The sequence below is a fragment of the Mchenga conophoros genome, linkage group LG3, assembly GCF_057382185.1.
Source record: "Mchenga conophoros isolate Kocher_MC1m ecotype Shallow Benthic linkage group LG3, M_conophoros_male_GT1.1, whole genome shotgun sequence".
NCBI classification, from domain to species: domain Eukaryota; kingdom Metazoa; phylum Chordata; class Actinopteri; order Cichliformes; family Cichlidae; genus Mchenga; species Mchenga conophoros.
Genome location: NC_140528.1, coordinates 75,764,387 through 75,781,787, shown reverse-complemented (window position 1 = coordinate 75,781,787; position 17,401 = coordinate 75,764,387). Strand labels below are relative to the sequence as shown.

The 17,401-nt window shown below is 42.4% G+C and overlaps 1 protein-coding gene across 4 annotated transcripts; it reads right to left on the bottom strand.

Moving 5' to 3' along the window:
* Positions 1-37: 37 nt before the first annotated feature.
* On the bottom strand, positions 38-17,337 carry tdrd7b (tudor domain containing 7 b). Of its 4 annotated transcripts, none has more exons than XM_085267279.1 (21): positions 16,871-17,337; positions 15,186-15,392; positions 14,860-15,004; positions 10,359-10,566; positions 8,121-8,165; positions 7,955-8,028; positions 7,391-7,599; positions 6,874-7,236; positions 6,488-6,795; positions 6,219-6,411; positions 6,018-6,129; positions 5,405-5,607; positions 5,186-5,320; positions 3,900-3,983; positions 3,563-3,697; positions 3,295-3,405; positions 2,856-3,004; positions 2,497-2,738; positions 2,174-2,357; positions 1,926-2,086; positions 38-1,780 (listed from the first exon to the last, which is right to left on the bottom strand). In XM_085267279.1, the coding sequence occupies exons 1-21, from the start codon at positions 17,015-17,017 to the stop codon at positions 1,560-1,562; spliced, it is 3,636 nt and encodes a 1,211-aa protein (XP_085123405.1). In that variant the 5' UTR covers positions 17,018-17,337; the 3' UTR covers positions 38-1,559. The 4 variants fall into 4 exon arrangements, with proteins under 4 accessions (XP_085123405.1, XP_085123407.1, XP_085123406.1 ...); XM_085267281.1 differs by lacking the exon at positions 16,871-17,337 and adding an exon at positions 16,210-16,327; XM_085267280.1 differs by lacking the exon at positions 8,121-8,165 and having other exon boundaries at positions 16,871-17,336.
* Between the last annotated feature and the right edge of the window lie 64 nt (positions 17,338-17,401).

The window sequence follows — 17,401 nt, the reverse complement described above, 5'->3', positions numbered from 1 at the left end:
ACACATCACAACGAGCATCACGTCACAGCAGACTTCATTCCAAAAACATCTGTTTTATTGTTTCCAGGTCATTGTTAAACAAAATAGGAATGATAGTGATCATTATTATCCAGAGAATATAAGTTAAATATAAATAAGATCATGTCAGGTCGGCTAGCATCAGAATTAGAATTGCACATTCAAATCATCAGAAAGAAAAGTTTCACATTTCAGAATCGAATCCCACATCAGGCCGGCATTTAGCGGTGGTACCGAACCCAATCATAAGCCCAATTTATCCTCCATTTAAAACTCTATAAATATATCACTACATTAAACTTAATCTGCGTATTAATATCGTAATTATTGTTCTTACTATAACGTCAAACTAAACCGTAGCTCAGGGAATCTGTAACATGCAGCACGAGTAATCTGCTGAGATTTACGTCTCAATGCCAGGCGAGAAACGGAAACACGAGCCAGAAAAATCCAATTCCCGAAAAAGCACAGAGATGGACGAGGCGCTGACGTCACAGGAGTTATAATCAGGAGTTTGTCATGCATTTTCTCTCGTATGTTAGACTTTTGAGATTCTAAAAATACACATTTCTCTTGTTTAGAGCTGGTCACAATGTAGCTTTGATGCATTATTTATCCTTCATTTTTTAATAAAACTAAGTTTTACACATCCACACTGTAAAACTCGTCTTCAAACCACAATAAATTCTGTGTTGCATTTCACAGACAAATAAAAAATGCTCATCATTAATTTGATACTTTCCACTGAATACCAGTCACTTATATTTTGCACATGAAGTAATTTCAAAATAAAAGCTCCTGCTCTCCCTCGTACGACCTCCCGTCCATTTCTCCTACTTTCACTGGAATGTTTGCTCCACTTTTTGCACACTTCGTGACAATGAGAAGCACCATCCCAAAAGCAGATTTAGTAAACAGGTGCATGTACTGTACGTCTTCCTTGCGCGAGAGAACTTGCTCGGTTCAGTTTGTGTGGTGCTCACATTGGCAGGATTGAGGGTGTTCTGGCTTTCCCAGGATGACACACACTAAAACCGGTCATGGTACTTTAGGATGCTTTGGATTAAAGCCCATACCGAATATTCTGAATGCATGCTGTACCATTCTGACTGCTTTGCGAGGTTATACTGATTTAATTAACAGTTTATTTTTGTACTGTAGATCTGTTTGTATCAATTATGTACTTAGTCATCATGAATGGGCATGCTGTCCATTGGTCACACTGCAGTAACTCAAATCACATCACATCACAGCATCCTTCTGTGTGCAGCCTTTAACACTACAGCAGCTACGGTGCCTTCATTTCTTCACGTCGTCTTCGTTCCTCTACATGCTGCCAAACATCTCAGTGTCCCTTCTTACTTCTCAAACTCTGTTCATCTCTTTAGGAAACCCCTTTCTTCCTTTCTTTAATCCAACTAGATGGTAGGTATATAGATAAAGACAGATAAGCTTCTTCTATTTTTTCTATCCACGACACACTGCGCCTTCTTTGATCAACAGGATCTGACTAGTAAGACTTCTCAGTGGTCCTCTATTGTTTACAGCTCGTTGGTCAGCTCATCTGCAAACTCAGCCATGATGTCATGCACCCAGGTGTCCTTTTCTTCCTGGGAAGTGTCAACTAGGAAGACAGTCAGCTTCCTCTCCCAAGGGGTAGTGGCTTCCTGTACTGCCTCCAGCTGGGCCACCATAGGCTTCTTCTCCACGTGGTGCCGGAAAACAATGGAGGCCTCCTCGGACCACTGCCTTTGCTTCACTCCTGCGGAGAACCAGGAGCCAAGTCCAAATGAGAACCAGGCATAAATAAATAGGTATAAATAATAAGTAATAAATTAAACGGAGGTCTTGCAGATTGATGTAATTGTACAGCCCAGTTGACTGAGTGTCATGTGACGTGTACTCACCAGCCAGCTGAGCAGTGATTCCCTGAAACGGCAGCTGTCTGAACTCTTTGATCAGAGGCCTGAGCTGTGTGCAGCTGACCAGCTCGTGCTTACCATAGTCCAACTCATAAACAGACACCAAGCCGCTGTTCAGAACTCCCTTCACCAGCACACGATGCCAGCTAAAGAATCGATGGAGAGAAAGCACACGCACTTACAATTCAAGTTCTTAACAGCATGCGTTGTGAGATTTGTAGTTGTAAACTCACCTGTTTTCCACTTTAGCAGCATAAATCTGATTCTTCTCTACGTTTAGTGGTTTCTCCTCTGTTTTGTTGTAGTAGAGAATCATCTCTCCCATCAGCACTACCAGTCTGTACATGTCTCCCCATGGCTGTAGCACAAAGTGGCCGGGGTGGCACGCCAAAGATACGTATACATCCATGTTGTTTCCTGAAAAAACAAGAGTCCAATGTGAAATAAGAACATTGAGGATTAGAGCATTCAAATGCAGTATATACTGTGTGGTGGGTGTTTAAACAAGACAAATAACAACAGTGTTTTCTTTAGACAATATACTCTTCCTTGGTACCTATAGTGGGCAGCTCTAATGGTGGTGGCAGCTGGAGAGAGGATGTGGGGGATGATGGTGTTTCTGTCGGGCTGCTGGGGGTGGTGGTGGTGTTTCCACCGCCTCCACTGCCTTTGGGCCCTGACAGAGCCCTCCTGAGGTGAGGCTTGACTGGGACATTAGCTGATGTTGGGCTGCCATTGGTGGAGTTACTGGCACTGGAGGTCTTGGTGGATGAAGTAGGTGTGGAAATCCTGGCAGAGCTGAGAAAGTCATAAAACTAGAAATTCAGTTTAAATGAATTACAACTGAGAAAGGAGAAAAAATAGACATTAGCTGGAGGGCACAGAGTTAACAGGTGAAAAACCATCATCGAGAACCTGTGGCTGGTCAGGAAGACGTCTGGTTGCTGCTTTAACAGCTCGGACTGGGCCATCTGACGGTTGAGGCTGCGGTCCGGGTCATGGAAGTTCTTGTCTGTGAATAAGTGGACGTGAATGCAGCGCTTCTTTTCATCCACTTTGGCAACCTTGGTGAGTGTGGAGGGACATGAAGAAAAACATAGAGGAAAAAGCACAGAAAACTCATTTAACACATTTACGGCTGCGTTTAGTTTCTTCATAGTAGAATATTTTAGAACAGAATATATTAGAATACTTTTCACAGTTGTTTTGAGTTTCTAAATCAATCTAAATATATTGCTATATGTAAAAAAAAAGGATAGTGTGAATGTTTGTAAGTCTATTTCTTATCATCGTCTCCACCTCTTCAGCTCAAAAGGCCAAAAAATACATTTATAAAGGGGACAAAGCCATTTACCTTCATACTACAGTCAGTGGTGTTCAACACTTTGTCTCGAAGCCACTGCACAGCATCTGGAGTCCAGGATCCAACACTGACAGCCAGGTCTGCTAGACAGCACTTCACAGCCTGAACACAGGTTGCATGCATCAGCTTATCTAACAATATGCCCACATTTCTACAGATACCGTCTAAATCCTAACTGTATAAATGACATATATGATCTTATTACTTATTTCTCTGGTCGGGTGTTCACTGTCTGCACATTAAAGACATAGACCCTGACCTGTGGTGGGATAGCCATAAGGTCACGGAGGAATGGGGGAGGAATCTCCCTCAGCTCAAACACCTCGACAGAAGCCTGCACGCCCACATCAATGAACAGGATGTCCAACACTCTGCTGCCATGAAGGTTGGTGATCTAAAGAGACAAGAAAGCGTCACGTTATTAAAAGTTATAGATAAACAGATAACTATACTTGGTACTGATTGCAACACAGGGATTAACAGGTTGTGACTGCTTATCAAAGGTTAACAAAAGGAAATAAATGGTCCTCTATTGAGCAACAGTCATTTTGTTCCTTGTTTAATAATTCACATTGTTTATTGCAGGAAACAGTTACCTCGACACGGAACCATTTTCCTTTGTAGCGAGCCAAACATCTTTTCCCACAAAAAGGTCGGGAGACCAGGAACTCTGATGTTACCTGGAAGAAAATTAATGGAATTAAAATCTTTAATAAAAAAACAAAAAAAACCCATAATTGTTACATTTGACTACAGTGTTACAATGTGACTTTGATCTAAAATGTTTCCTTATGTTTAATGTTTCATTCTGTGTATTTCTGACCTAAACTCATCTGATCCAATAAATCTTCCGTCTTAACACAACACGCTGGCAGCTCTGCTCTGTTTACCCAAACGCTGACGTAAAAATGACGCTACACGCTTTAAAGGCCGCTGAACTACAAAAGCATCCGCTGCACTGTGCTGCAAACAGACTAAGTGGCTTGGCCATGTCTTAACTCCAGATTAGCAACCTAATCGTAATCTGCCCACAACACTGCCTGAGAGAAAACACATGGCATTGTTACATTCACAAAAGTCTTTTTAAGATGACGTTGATGAGCTCCGATCTACTAATTCAAAGAGAATTAGAAGAAGAGATAAAAGGTTGGATTATTTTCCAGTTTGTACACAAGACGCATGTATGTATGACCCAATGTGATCCAGTTATTTAATGGCAATACATGCATTTTTATATAAGCTCTAAGAAATGATGACATGTAAAGCCACAGAAAGAGAAGTGTGAGCTAGAAAATGAAAACCTCATTTGGAACAAGTCTCATTCAAGTCCTCAGAGCCTGAAATTAGCATGAAGTTTTCTGAAGGTAATCTACTCAAACATAGCCATGAAATCTTGGAGGTGTCTGCAGAAAACCGACTAATTCTGTTTCACCTGGGCCTACTGCTGGGCCAAGGCGACTGCGACTACACAATGTTCAGTTGAGTTGTTTTGACAACTGTTGTTTGCAGAGTAACGTTCAAGTGTAGCCATTTAACAGTGCACAAGGAGACACACTATACTGAAAATAGTAACATAAACAGCTACAGTGTGTAATAGATACTATTATATAATATACTTGAAATAAATGTAATTTAAATGAAATAATATTTTTGCATTTTCTACAACACGCTGTCTGTTCTTCTGCATATGCTCAGCTGTAATATTTGCATATCAATTAAAAATGACAAGATATCAGTCATGTTAGCTGTTTTAGCTTTTCTCTTACACTACGATAAGAAGATAGAACATATCAAGGCTACAAGATTATAATCAATCTGCACACTGATAAAAGTATCACAGTTCCAAAAAAGCTCTGAGACAGCACACGAAGCAGGCATTTACCTGTGAGTGGAAGTACGTCTCTATTTTCTCCAGCGTCTCATTCATTTTGGTAAGACCTCTGGAGGGAGGCTGACAGTAGATAGTCCCATCAGAACAAACGCTACTGATGGCCACATTCATATAAGCGCTGTTCACCTGAGGACATCCATAAAAACAATTTTGCTGTGTTACAAAACCACATGCATACCCACATGTATTCACGCACAATCATTTCGGTACCTGTAACGGACTCGCTAGCGACTTGTCGTGCAGAGCTTTCATGCAGGCAGCGTTGATGTTTATGTCATCATCCTGCGACGTGTCGTACAGGACAACCAGAGGGGTCTGCCCTCTCTCCAGGATCTCGGCCAAGAGAATCTTTCCACTCGCCATCGTCTCAAACTTCTTCAGCACCGCCGGGTCCTGACAAAATGTCTCAAGGCCTAGGCACACACAAAGACACAAAACATATATATTCTCAGGTACTAGAAACCTTTGGAGAAGCTCTTTTCCATAGAACGATCAGATCTGTTCAGATCTGTGACTGGGCCCTGCAGCACTGAACATTTCTGACTGGTCGACTGTTTATTGGCTGCATTACCGACATCTACTTACACAACTTGAACAGTTATGTGCAAAATGACGTATTGGACTAATCTCCACAGCTTTTCGCTGTGCGTGGAGGCAACTTTGCTTAAAATCCCGGGAATAAAATCTCAGTCTTTTGTGCATATGAACCAACTAGGAAAGGAAAAAGAAAGTTTGACAGGAGTGGCAACAAATTTCTTTAAGTAATGTTCAGTTTTCTTCCAAATTACTTGTGTTTTTATGATTAAATGACGAGTACACCCACCTGCCAGTTTACACTTGGCTGCCTGGAAAGACAGTTTAAAGAACTTCTCATGCAGTTCAAACACTTTGTTTTTGCTGATCACCTCTGAGAAGCCATGATCCACATAATACACCTATAGAGCCAAAAAAGAAAAGATCAGAGGGAGAACTTATACGTCCTCAAATTAATCCTTCAGGTCATTTCCTGTGTTTGACCCCTCACCTTGACCTTGTCAGTCATGACCTCACAGACTTGTGCCCTCAGAATCTCCTCCTCTTCCTCCGCCCTGACTGCAACAAGCTGGCCCGAGGATAGGGATGATACAGGTGTTGGGCTGCTTTGGTCCAAACCATAAAACTCTCTCATTTCATCTTCCATGGACTCCTGAGCCTGGGAGTAACCCTCACCGATGTACCTGCAGCGGAGGAGAGACAGTCAGGGATTTATGCTCTCTGCCTTGTTACGACGCAATCGCACAACTTCTGTCTTACCTGAGTAAAACCCCGTTCGTGTTGGTCGCCTCCACCACCAGCACAGAGGGGTACTCCTCTTTGGGGATCTGTAGTGGAGGCACTGCCTGGTTACTGAGCCTCCTCCCCAGCTCCTTCCTCACCCTCAGCTCCTCCTCACTGGCTGAAGAGTTCCTCCTGTTGCAGTTCTCGTCCTCTCCTCCTCCACCTCCAGTACTGCTTCGCCTGTACAGGATGGCCCTCTTGGGGTTGTCAGGCATCGGGTAGTCGATGGTGCAGATGTCAGAGAGGAGATCGAGGCTGACCAGAACATGTCCTGGCAGTTTGGTCTTAAAGACACATAAGATATAATAATATTATCAGGTTCACCCGGCATGTACATGAAAGTATACTGAAGTATTACTGACTTTGTAGGTGTCCTGGAAGAGCTTGGGTAGCGCATGGGCCCACAGGCCACTGGAGTACTTCACTAACAGTTCCTCCAGCTTCTGCTTCAGGTCAGGGCTGAGGGTTGCAGGGGACGAGGGAGGGCTGGGTGAAGAGGAGGATGAAGGTGTAGACTGAGAAGACCGAGAGCCAGAGCGAGTCGGACGAGTGCTGGGGGCTCTCTGTTGGACAGAGGATTGGAAAGGTTTGTCTGCGGGCACGTTTGTGGTTGTAGCAGAGTTTGGGTGGGTGAGGATGGGCGAAGAGGAGGAGGAAGTGTTTGTCTGTTCCTTGGCAGGGTAGAGAAGCCGCTCTGATGGGTTGCTGCTGCAGGTTTTCTCTACCTGGAAGGACAAACGGAGCAGCCCTATTACAAAAGCATTTTGCATTGCACTACAGTGATGTTTTAGAATTATCTTTCTCTTTGCTTGGAAACAGAAACCCTTATTAAGCTACCAAAGCACGAATAATAATTACAGCATCATAAGCGACACATACTATGCAAATGTGCGTCCAGGTCTCCAGGTCTTTAATGGCCTCTGTGGGCAGGTCTTGTTTGTAAAGCTCTCTGTACATCTGAGGCAGTTTGGACACCCAGAAGCCATTACTGTACTTCGCCAAGATCTCTCTGATGTGACCTTGGACCAGTTGGGGGTTGTAGGGCTTTGCTTTCCCAGAACCAAAGCTCTCATTTAAGTTTGAGGGTGCTGGAAGATAAATAGAGAAAAACAGACAAGAAGGAAAAAAAGATCAAACACATGTATAAAGCCCACTACTGCTTCTAAAGTAATCATTTCCTTGGACCTAAACTATTAGATTGAATGACGTGACTTCACCTCTAAAAGTGAAACAGAAGCAAAAGAGAAAACAAAATAGGAGAGTGAAAAAAGCCCCATAACTTCTATTTTTGTGTGCTGACTCAAAGGAAATCCAAAATAAAGGAAAGAACGATATAAAACAAAAATTACTAATAATCAGAAACGAATTATCTTCTGCCGATTTGGAGGACAGGATACACAACATGTATTTTTAGTGTGCTGAAAAGAAGCCTGTCCTACTTACGAGCGGTCTGCTGGGAGTTTCTGGAAAGGTGAGCGTGCACCTCTTTCTGAAACCGTGATGGCAGGGTCATCCTCCTGAACACAAGAGAACAAACAAGAAGGATAATTAGCTTTTTGCAAGTTCTAAAAGGCAAAGAAAAAGAAAATACTGATGACAGGCCGTCTACCTGTTTCTTCCTTCTTTGTTTAGAACGTCTGACTCTTGGGCCATCCTTTAAAAAAACATTACATTTGATTTGGAGCTGGAAGGTCTTTTATCTTATTTGAGGCAAAGCACAATCAGAGCTTCAAAAAAACTCAGGTAACATTTCAAAGTCCAAACAGATAGCTTGCTAAAGTTCTCAGAATGATGACCTGTTAATCCTGAGATACTGCACAGCAGGAACTGCATTGCACTAGTTTCCCAATGCAGTGATCTGCTGAGTACCTCTATCTGTGCACTGAGTAGAATATCCATCTCTTTACTCTGCTGAAATCTTCACTGATCTTCCATCAATTTCGTCTACCCCTCATCTTTATCATGTCTGAGGGTCAACTCAAATCACACAGCTCTGTTTAAACATTTCTCCAATCAGTCAGAACTCTTGCCTCACTCAGGTACATGTTAATGTAATCATGCAGTCAATAAACAGAGCAACAGCACCATTCGCTTCAGAGCCCCAAATGGCTGTAAGGACATTAGAATGTCTTACCTACACATAAAATCTGTATATTACAAAACACAATAACAGGAAATGTGCACTACACTGACCTCTTTCTTTATTTTTTGAGGCCTGTGGAGGTGGTGAAAACACACTGAAGGAATAAACAATTAAAAGTAAATTCAGGCTTTTTATTGAAGCGTCCTGAATAACTACAGATGTTATTTTTATGTAGCAACATTAACGTGGAGGTCTCCACCAGTGTTTTTTTTATTGGCTGGGCAATAAAATGACTGAAAGCAGTACAACAGGTTCAGTCGTGCAGTGTGCAGACATAAAGGTGTCCAAGTGTTTGCCTGCCTCAGCACGTTGGCAAGAATGAAGAAGAGTAGTTTTTAATTTGAGACAAATATAGTCGTTTTCTAAAGTTATGAGCTTTTATTGTACCTTTTATTGTAATCTAATGAACCGTCTTCAACTTAAGTAACGTTTTCCTTACTTCACTGGTTTTTCATCAAATGACATATAAATGATGTTTAAATGTAATTCAGTGTTGTACTGCGCCTGTCTTTTTACTGAATTTACAGCTTGCACATCCAGGCAGCCCATAGTGCTACTGCACACACTACGCACACACACAAATAAATGATGATGACTCTGGCTTGCACGGTGGAACATCTAGAGGGATACAGAGAGATGTGCTGATTCACTCTGTGCCGGTTTAGAAGAGTTAATCTACCACAGAATAGAACAGGGATTAAAACGGGCTCATGCTCCCCCTGCACTGGGCTCGTGTCCCCTGCCAATACACCAGGCGTCCCACCCTGTTGCCCCATTGTGCTACAGAGGGCCAGCAGCACCTTCAGTGATACAGATATAGAACTGATGTCAGTTGTTTTCACAGGACGGTGAACTAAATAGTGGGTGGATGGAAGTGGGAGAAACAGTCATTGAGCAGAAGTGATATTTGATTCATTGTTGATGAAATATGATGTAGCAAATGACAGCAGCAGCACGAGTACAAATGGAACAATGTTAGATACATTGATAAAAAAGAAGGAAGAACAAAGGTAGAAAGAATGAAGTGAGACAGAATACAGAGAGAGAACCAGAATAATGTGGAGAGCGTATCATCAGCCCAGTGCTGAATAAGCAGCAGCAGCAGCAGGGAGATGGTTATCATCCAGAAACCAAGCAGAGTTCAACCAGACATCCATTCACGAGCAGACTCGTGAATGCTCGTTTTGATTCAGCTCAGCTCACACAGGTGGAGAGAAGGCAGAAAGAGAGGGTAGCAATGAATTTTTACGTTGCCTATAACTTTATAAAAGCAAATAAAGACGACAACAAAATGAGCTCTTTTATATCTTCCATGACTGAAATATTTTAAAACAACTTTTCTGGCATGAGATCTGAATTTTCTGAGCACAGCTGCCTGTGGCTCATTACTCTACATGGGTTTCCAAAGGACTGTGGAAGTCTGCTTGATGACTGATGCATGTAAGTGTACAAAAACCCCTCCACAAAAATGTGGAGGTGGGGTTGAAGGGTGTGAGCCTAACTAGATCTTTTCATAGTGAAACCCTAAAGAATTTTTCACTCTTTTGTCCAGTTCCAAAGACTGGATTTTGCTATTGAGGGCATTTTATATCATCTAATCAAATAAATAAACTTAACTGACAATCTGAAAAGTGAAACACCGCTCTTCTCAACCTTCCCGCTGGATCTACTCACTCTCATCCAAATCCAAATTGCTTTACTCACTTGTCTGGAGGTTGGTTTCCTTTCCTGTTGGATGTGTTCTGACTGGACATCTTGTTCGGATGCCCCCCAGTCTTGCCCTCTGATGGGCCATCCCTTAAGTCTCTTGCCTGTCTGAAGTCTCCATGTCCAGCCCCACGGCCAGGGCCTCCTCCTCTACCCCCACCTCGGCCACGGTGGTTCGGTTGCCTCAGAGAGTTTTGAGGTTTGGCTGTGGAGAGAGAGAAAGCAAACACGAAAAAAAAAAATAAAGTTATGGACTTGAAGTGAATACAAGTGCAAGAACACAAACACACACAGACACACACACACAACCTAACTAAGCTAAACCTGATTCTAGGACATGGACAGTGTGCCTGAAATCCTTGCAGTTGTTGCGTTCTACTGTAAAAAGTCCACGTGGTCACAAAAAACAGGCATTTATGTCACCCAGGCCTGAAAGAAGCCTTCAGGCCTGCAGAGCTGATGTGCTTTTAAAATCTAAAAGGAGCAAGTCCAGGTGTTTCCACTTGCTTCCAGTCTTTATGTTCAGTTAAGATAACCGACACATGGCTGTAGTGCACCAGTTATTAAACTGATGCCTCATTTAGCTTGAAGCGATTACGGAAAACAAAGTTTATTCCTTTCAACTGGCACAGCTAAGGTGAAACACAAGTTCAACTGTATGCCGTATATGTTTAGTTTAAGACTGGAGGTACATGTAACAAAAAACGTCAGGATTAGTCTGATGTGAGTATAAATCCAGTAATTGTAATCCATTACAGTCCCTGTTTATCCAGCAGAAAGATGGAAAGTCAGAGTTACACCATTCACATTTGTCCTGACATCACATTTCTGCGCGATGACCTCACCAGTATACCTCCTGTGCATAACCCTTAGTCATTTACACTCCCACACTCTGTCCTTTTCATTTCTTCCTCACACTGACTCTTCTTTTATCTCCACTCTTTCTTCTCAATCTCTTTGCTTCTCTGCGAGATCCAGAACTTTCTCCTGCTTTCTTATTCACTCTGTTCTCACTGAATCGCCACAATTTCTATTGAGAGAAAAGAACTCCTTCATCAGCCACTGACTTCAAAAGTCATCAGCAGGCAATTCCCGCATCTAAATCTATTCTGTGGAAATCCTATTGGCCACTGGCACTCAGTCAATTAATAAATCAGCCAGTTAATAAATCACTGAACTATACACACAAACACACACACACACACACACACACACACACACACACACACATTAGAGAAACCCAGCAGGCATAAGCATAAATCCACATGCAGATACAGTCAAGGACAAACACCCACAAACATACACACCAACACTAAGAGCAGACGCTGCATCACCTCACCGGCATGGACACACAGTCCCTGGTCTGTCTCTGCCTGAATAATAATAACCCAAGCGGGGAGGAGAGAAGGAGAGGGTGCATGTGCGTGGGGAAGAGAGAGCTTGATTTGTGAATCAGCGTCTCCTCGCTTGCAGCTGACTCTCAGCTGCTTCAGACCGTGTTAGCCTCAGATTTCAACATCCTCCTCTCCCTCCCTCTCTCTCTCCTTTTTTGACTCCTTCCTTCCTTGTCTCCTTACCATTTCACCATCCCTCCATCTTTCTTCTCCTCCAACCGTCTCACTGCCACTCTTTCTCTCTCCTCTACTCCTTTGTCTCCCTCTCTCTCTTTCTCCTCCCTGCACTACCACCTCCCACTTCCTCCTCTGGCTCTCAGAATATCCTGCAGCATCACAGTCTAGCAGAGGTGTGTGCACTGTAAATGTTTTAGTGCAAGTGTGTGTGTGTGAATGCAAAACGATAAATAAAAGTTCAGAAATGTTTGCGGACACGCAGTAAGGATGTATACGGGCTGAGATCTCGGTGCACCTGATGCTCGCGTGCAGCCCTGAATACTGTGGAGCTGCTTGTCTGAGTGTGTGAGATATCCTTAGTACCTAAAGGATGAGCAGGTCTCCACAGAAGGGCAGTTAAACAGGGCAGCTGTTCATCTACAAACTGTGAGGCTGCAGCACATAAAGCATTTGCATTTTGCATTGTCACAGCACTGAGATAGACACTGAACACCACTTCTGTTTCTATGCTGCTGCAGCAGCACTGCTGCACTGTAGCGCTAGAGGAGTCTGGAAAAGCTCCTTTTTGTTGTGTGAAAATGTGAAAGTTTGGGTACTACAAAACTGCTCCGTCATCGTCATCGGGCTTTTACACAGCAGATGGCTCCACTAAATGGCTCACTTACCAAATCGAGCTCTCAGTTTATCTCTGAAAAGTGTTTTTTCTTTGATTTTGAGGAAAACTGCAACATTAGGGTGGATATTCTACACCAATACAACAACGTCCAATCTCTAGGTTGTTTATGCTAACACATGTTCAGTTTTGTGATGTAATTCACTCAGTCTTCAATCGCTTTTTCTAGCCGAGCTCCACATATTCATGCTCCTGCAATGACTGCAAAACAATAAATACTTGGAGTTTTACTCTGAACTGAACCTGATGGAGAGTCAGAGGGAGGGAAAAATGCCAGTGCATATGAGGATACATCTTGTTTAACTTTTTACAGTGAGCAGAATAAAAACACGTCTCCCTGTCCTTTCTCAGCAGTGCGCACACAGAGAACAACATTCATGTTTCTTTCTTCCTTTTACTTCCCGTCAGTGAGCACGATTACAAGTCTCAGACTTGTTAAGTGTGTTCCATTAATGTCTGAATATAAGTATGTTAGAGTTATAGTTAAATTAACATGTGCAACAATTCCAGTCTCATGCTCTCTTCTTCAGACACTTTCAATCGAACGCAGCAATATAAACAGTTAAATTCCTCTTAGTGCCATTTGGCGAGCTGTGCCAATTAACTTTGAAATGTAATATGAACTATAAACTTTTTGAATTACTGACAACAGCAGACTTTGAGAGTTAATAAATATGTAAAATGTTTTCAGTCTGTGATGTGTTTTACAACATTATGAACCGCAAGTTCTAACTATGAATGATGGTCAGGTTCGAGTTGACCTTTTCAGGCAGCAGTGTGGCTGCTCTTCTCTATCAGCCCATCAGTTGTAAAGCCAGGTTGTGTGACAGCAGCCCTGGTGCATAGCTCTGGTTTAGTTTCACACACTGCCGAAAAACCCAGAGCGTCAGGCACATTTACGCATGTGTCACAGTAGCGGTATCTACATTGCCCTAAATCAGCCTTACTGATAATTACCAAAATACTTTCGTTAATGGTTCATCTGCAAGTATACAGAAGCTCTTCAATCAAAATATTGTTAATGCTAAAAAATTATTATTGTAGTTATCCATGTATGTTCAAATTTGCCAATTAACAAAAAAGCTAAAAAAAACAGTGAAATATATATTTTTTCTAAAGTTATCGCAGTTATTTACCTGCACGCCTTAACTGAAGAATTAGTTTTAGTGGTTGAATGCTATGATTGATTAACGTCTGACTTCTCAGAAAAGTCCAGTCTGCCAGTTCAAATATGGGTATACAAACAGAAATTCAGTTCAGTGAATTCAGCAACTTTTACTTTTAAACAGGTTTTTTAACATTTTTGTGTTTTCTTGTTTTTATCACAGGTGGTTTATCAAATCTGTTGAGCACTGCAGATTTTATTTCTGTATGAAATGCATACATTTATCTCTGAATAAAGCCTGCGCTCCATCTGAGTCTCAATCCTCAGGACCCACAAAAAGTCCAAAGCAATTTCTAACATATCAGTTCAGCTGTATATCATTCACATATTTATTCTCCTGCAGCCTGCTGACTGTGAGCACACCCCTGACTCTTCTGATGTAGATACGTATGAAGATGGCAACTGACTGCAAGAGGATGCCTCGCCGCTTCCTGTGAAGTGCGCATTTCAGAGGGTAAAGAGATCGTGAGTTGACTGCACATGGTCCGAATAATTTGGGTCGTGCTGCGGTCTCCAGTTACTGTTTTCTATGTTGGCCCAGGGAGGTCAAATGCATCGGAACTTAAACATAACACCAGCAAAATAGAAAAACATAGCAGAACTTTGAATGAAAATATTTGCCAGTTTGTCTAAAATGGTCATGCATAAACAAAGATGTACTTGAAAGCTAATAATCTATTAACAAATCTATGCTTCTGTTTCTTTATCAAAGAGTCATACGGTTGAAGGAAGAAAAACAGTAACCTTTGGATTTAAGGATTGTTTGGACCTTCTTTATCAGCAGCAGAGCAGTCAAAGTATTTGTGGAAGCTGGAGCTCAGACCTGCTCATCGGGAAGAATGTCCACTCATTGTTCCAAAGAGAAGTTTCTGATTAGCTTTCCTGTTACCACGTCTGATGTTACTCGTTCTCTGACTTCATCCCACAATGCACCTGGAGGCCCACCTCTAGGCAGAGTATAAGCAGCACCTAATCCTCTCCTTTTACTAACAAATGAGCTAATTAACTGATCAACACACATTCATTATGAATATGCTGACGTGGAAATCCCTGTATGGGTCCCAAATTTTTTTATTTTATTTATTTTACCATTGAGGACAAGCGGGGCAGCTGGTTTGACCCTCATCTGGGTGTTGACAAGGTGAGGTCGACCCGTCTTCTTGGATGTGCGCTGACGAGCCACCACCTTGGCTAGATGACCTGTCTCCTTGGCCCCTGAGGCAAAACAAACCACCTGGAAATAGAGAATGCAACAAGCATGCAGTCGTGCTCTAGTGTAATGTAAACATGGTTAAACCCTGCAGGCGTAATGCACATCACACAATGTAACAATCTACCGATGACGTGTTTAAAGAAAGAAAGCAGAAAAATATATATCATCCATCGCCGCTTATGTGAAGCACATCGGCACACACCTCTCCCGAGCGGCTGCGCTCCATGCGGACTAAAGATGGCATGCTGGCTAGAAGAGCATCCAGGTTGCTGTGTCCCATCTGCTTATGTGGTATGTGCTCCCCAGTCAGCTCCTTATACTCTAACTGCAGGTGTGACAATGACACTCCACCTTTGTTGGACTGCAGGATGCCCCGCAGCATTTTTTTTGCCACCTCCGCATCGGCCATCTGAAGAAAAAAACACAAAAACAAACCCAAAACGCAACTTTTTAAACACTTCAGTTCTGAAATCTTTTACTCTGATAATGACGCAAACCCATACTAATGTCCACACAGGCTGGGTTTACGCTGTAGGTCAATGAAGGACTGGTTAGGCAAGTTTTCATGAAGTGTTGATCAGATTTCAAGAAACAAACAGTGTATTCAGATCAATCTAAATCTCTGTTGCAGACTAAAACTGCAATTGAATTCTGAAGCCATAGTATCAGTAGAGTATTTGCTTTTTCTTTTAGGCATAAAAACCATCCATGACCAAAGCAAGCAAATGTATATAAAAACCTGCTTTTGAAAAATACAGTAAATACAGCAAAGAGCTCCTCTTGTTTGTGTTTTTATTTTGAAAAAGGCTGTTACATTCCATCTCTGCACAAAAATGCTTTCGGTTTCCAAACTAAAGCGCCCTGCAGCGGAATTGAAACATACAGAGCTGCTCCCTGTCGAACTTCAGGCAAAAGTAAAACGAAAACTTTAGGTTTCAACAAGCATTTGGTATCAACTCTCGCTTCTGACCGACATGGAGACACACCCTGAAAGCAGAATTAGGGGTCTCACCGGACACACTGGAGTGTAAACAAGTGGAAATCCTCAACTTGCCCCTTAAAAAATTACAATGACTAAAATTTAGGAATACGCGAGATCGGGCACACTCGGAAAGCGTCAACTTTGCACTTTGGGAAACACACGATATCTGATCTTCTTTCGAAATTATTATTCAAATTATTCAAATTAAAGTATTTCTAAATATATTTATCCGTTCAGGTAGTACCGTGATGAAGAAGGTGGTGGAACTGGAGCAGGATGACGTTAAAGTATCAGACTATTTCAGAATGAGATGGCTTTAGGCCACTTGTTGATATGGCCACTCTGAGCAGCGCAGACAGCAGACGGGAGAGGGATGAATGACGTCACGTGTCACACTTTAACTCCACACCCTCCATCGGGACAAAACTATTTGCTTTAACTTTTTCTGCCTTTATGAGTTTCATGAGCAAAAGTTGTGCTTAAGTGGCTCTGAAAAAATACAATCACACCAACAGAGCATACCGGACCCGGTAAATAGCCCGCTTATGCGACCATACTGCGCGCAAAATCGAGTTAAATCCTCCTGCCAAAGCCGGGACAGCGGCTACGTCGAGTTAGTTAAAAAGCGACGTGAAATTACCGGAACTACATAAATCTCGCCTTCATAATAAAACAACCGCGATACACCGGTTACCTTTCCCAAGGCAAATGACTAACAATAGCTTTAATTTTGAAAGTCGCTGCCGGAAAGAAGGTTTGCAAGCCCGATTGAAAACTTTTCAACCATCAAATCCGGGAGTAGCCACCCCAAAAAAACAAAACAAACAGCACCGGCCAAGCTTTATCAGGAGTTAAACTTTTTAAGCCCCACGAAAGTTATTCTAAAAGCTACCAGAACAGTCTACCTTGCTCTGCACAGACGAGGTGGTGAAGTCGGGACCTGGTCCAGTCGCTGTGGCGCTGTCACCGCCACGGCGGTTGGCTTCGTTCCCGGTGTGTGCCGGCCGGCAGGCACAGCCTCTCCTCCGCCACCTGATTGGTCGGCTGCGCATAGGCCACTGGATAATTACACGTCAATACGCATCCAGGGACCCGATACATCCACACCAAAACGGTTGTGTGTGTGCGTGCGTAATAACGCATGAAGGGCCTTCGTGTTACTGTAACACAGATATGTGTAATAAGTGATCAACCCAAAATAAAAAAAAAAAATAATAACAAGAACAGAAGAGAGTTCTCTCCCCCGGCCAATTTAATGTATCCTTTCTTTTAATTTTAACTTATTACTAATATAGCACAATTAGACTAGTGTATTAATTGTCAAACCAAACTGTAAAACAATCTGACTACTTATTTGCCTCCCCTGTAAAATGTGATGATGTGGTTTTTAACCGCCACATTTTTTAATTGAAATCTCAGTAAACCAACAGCAAATC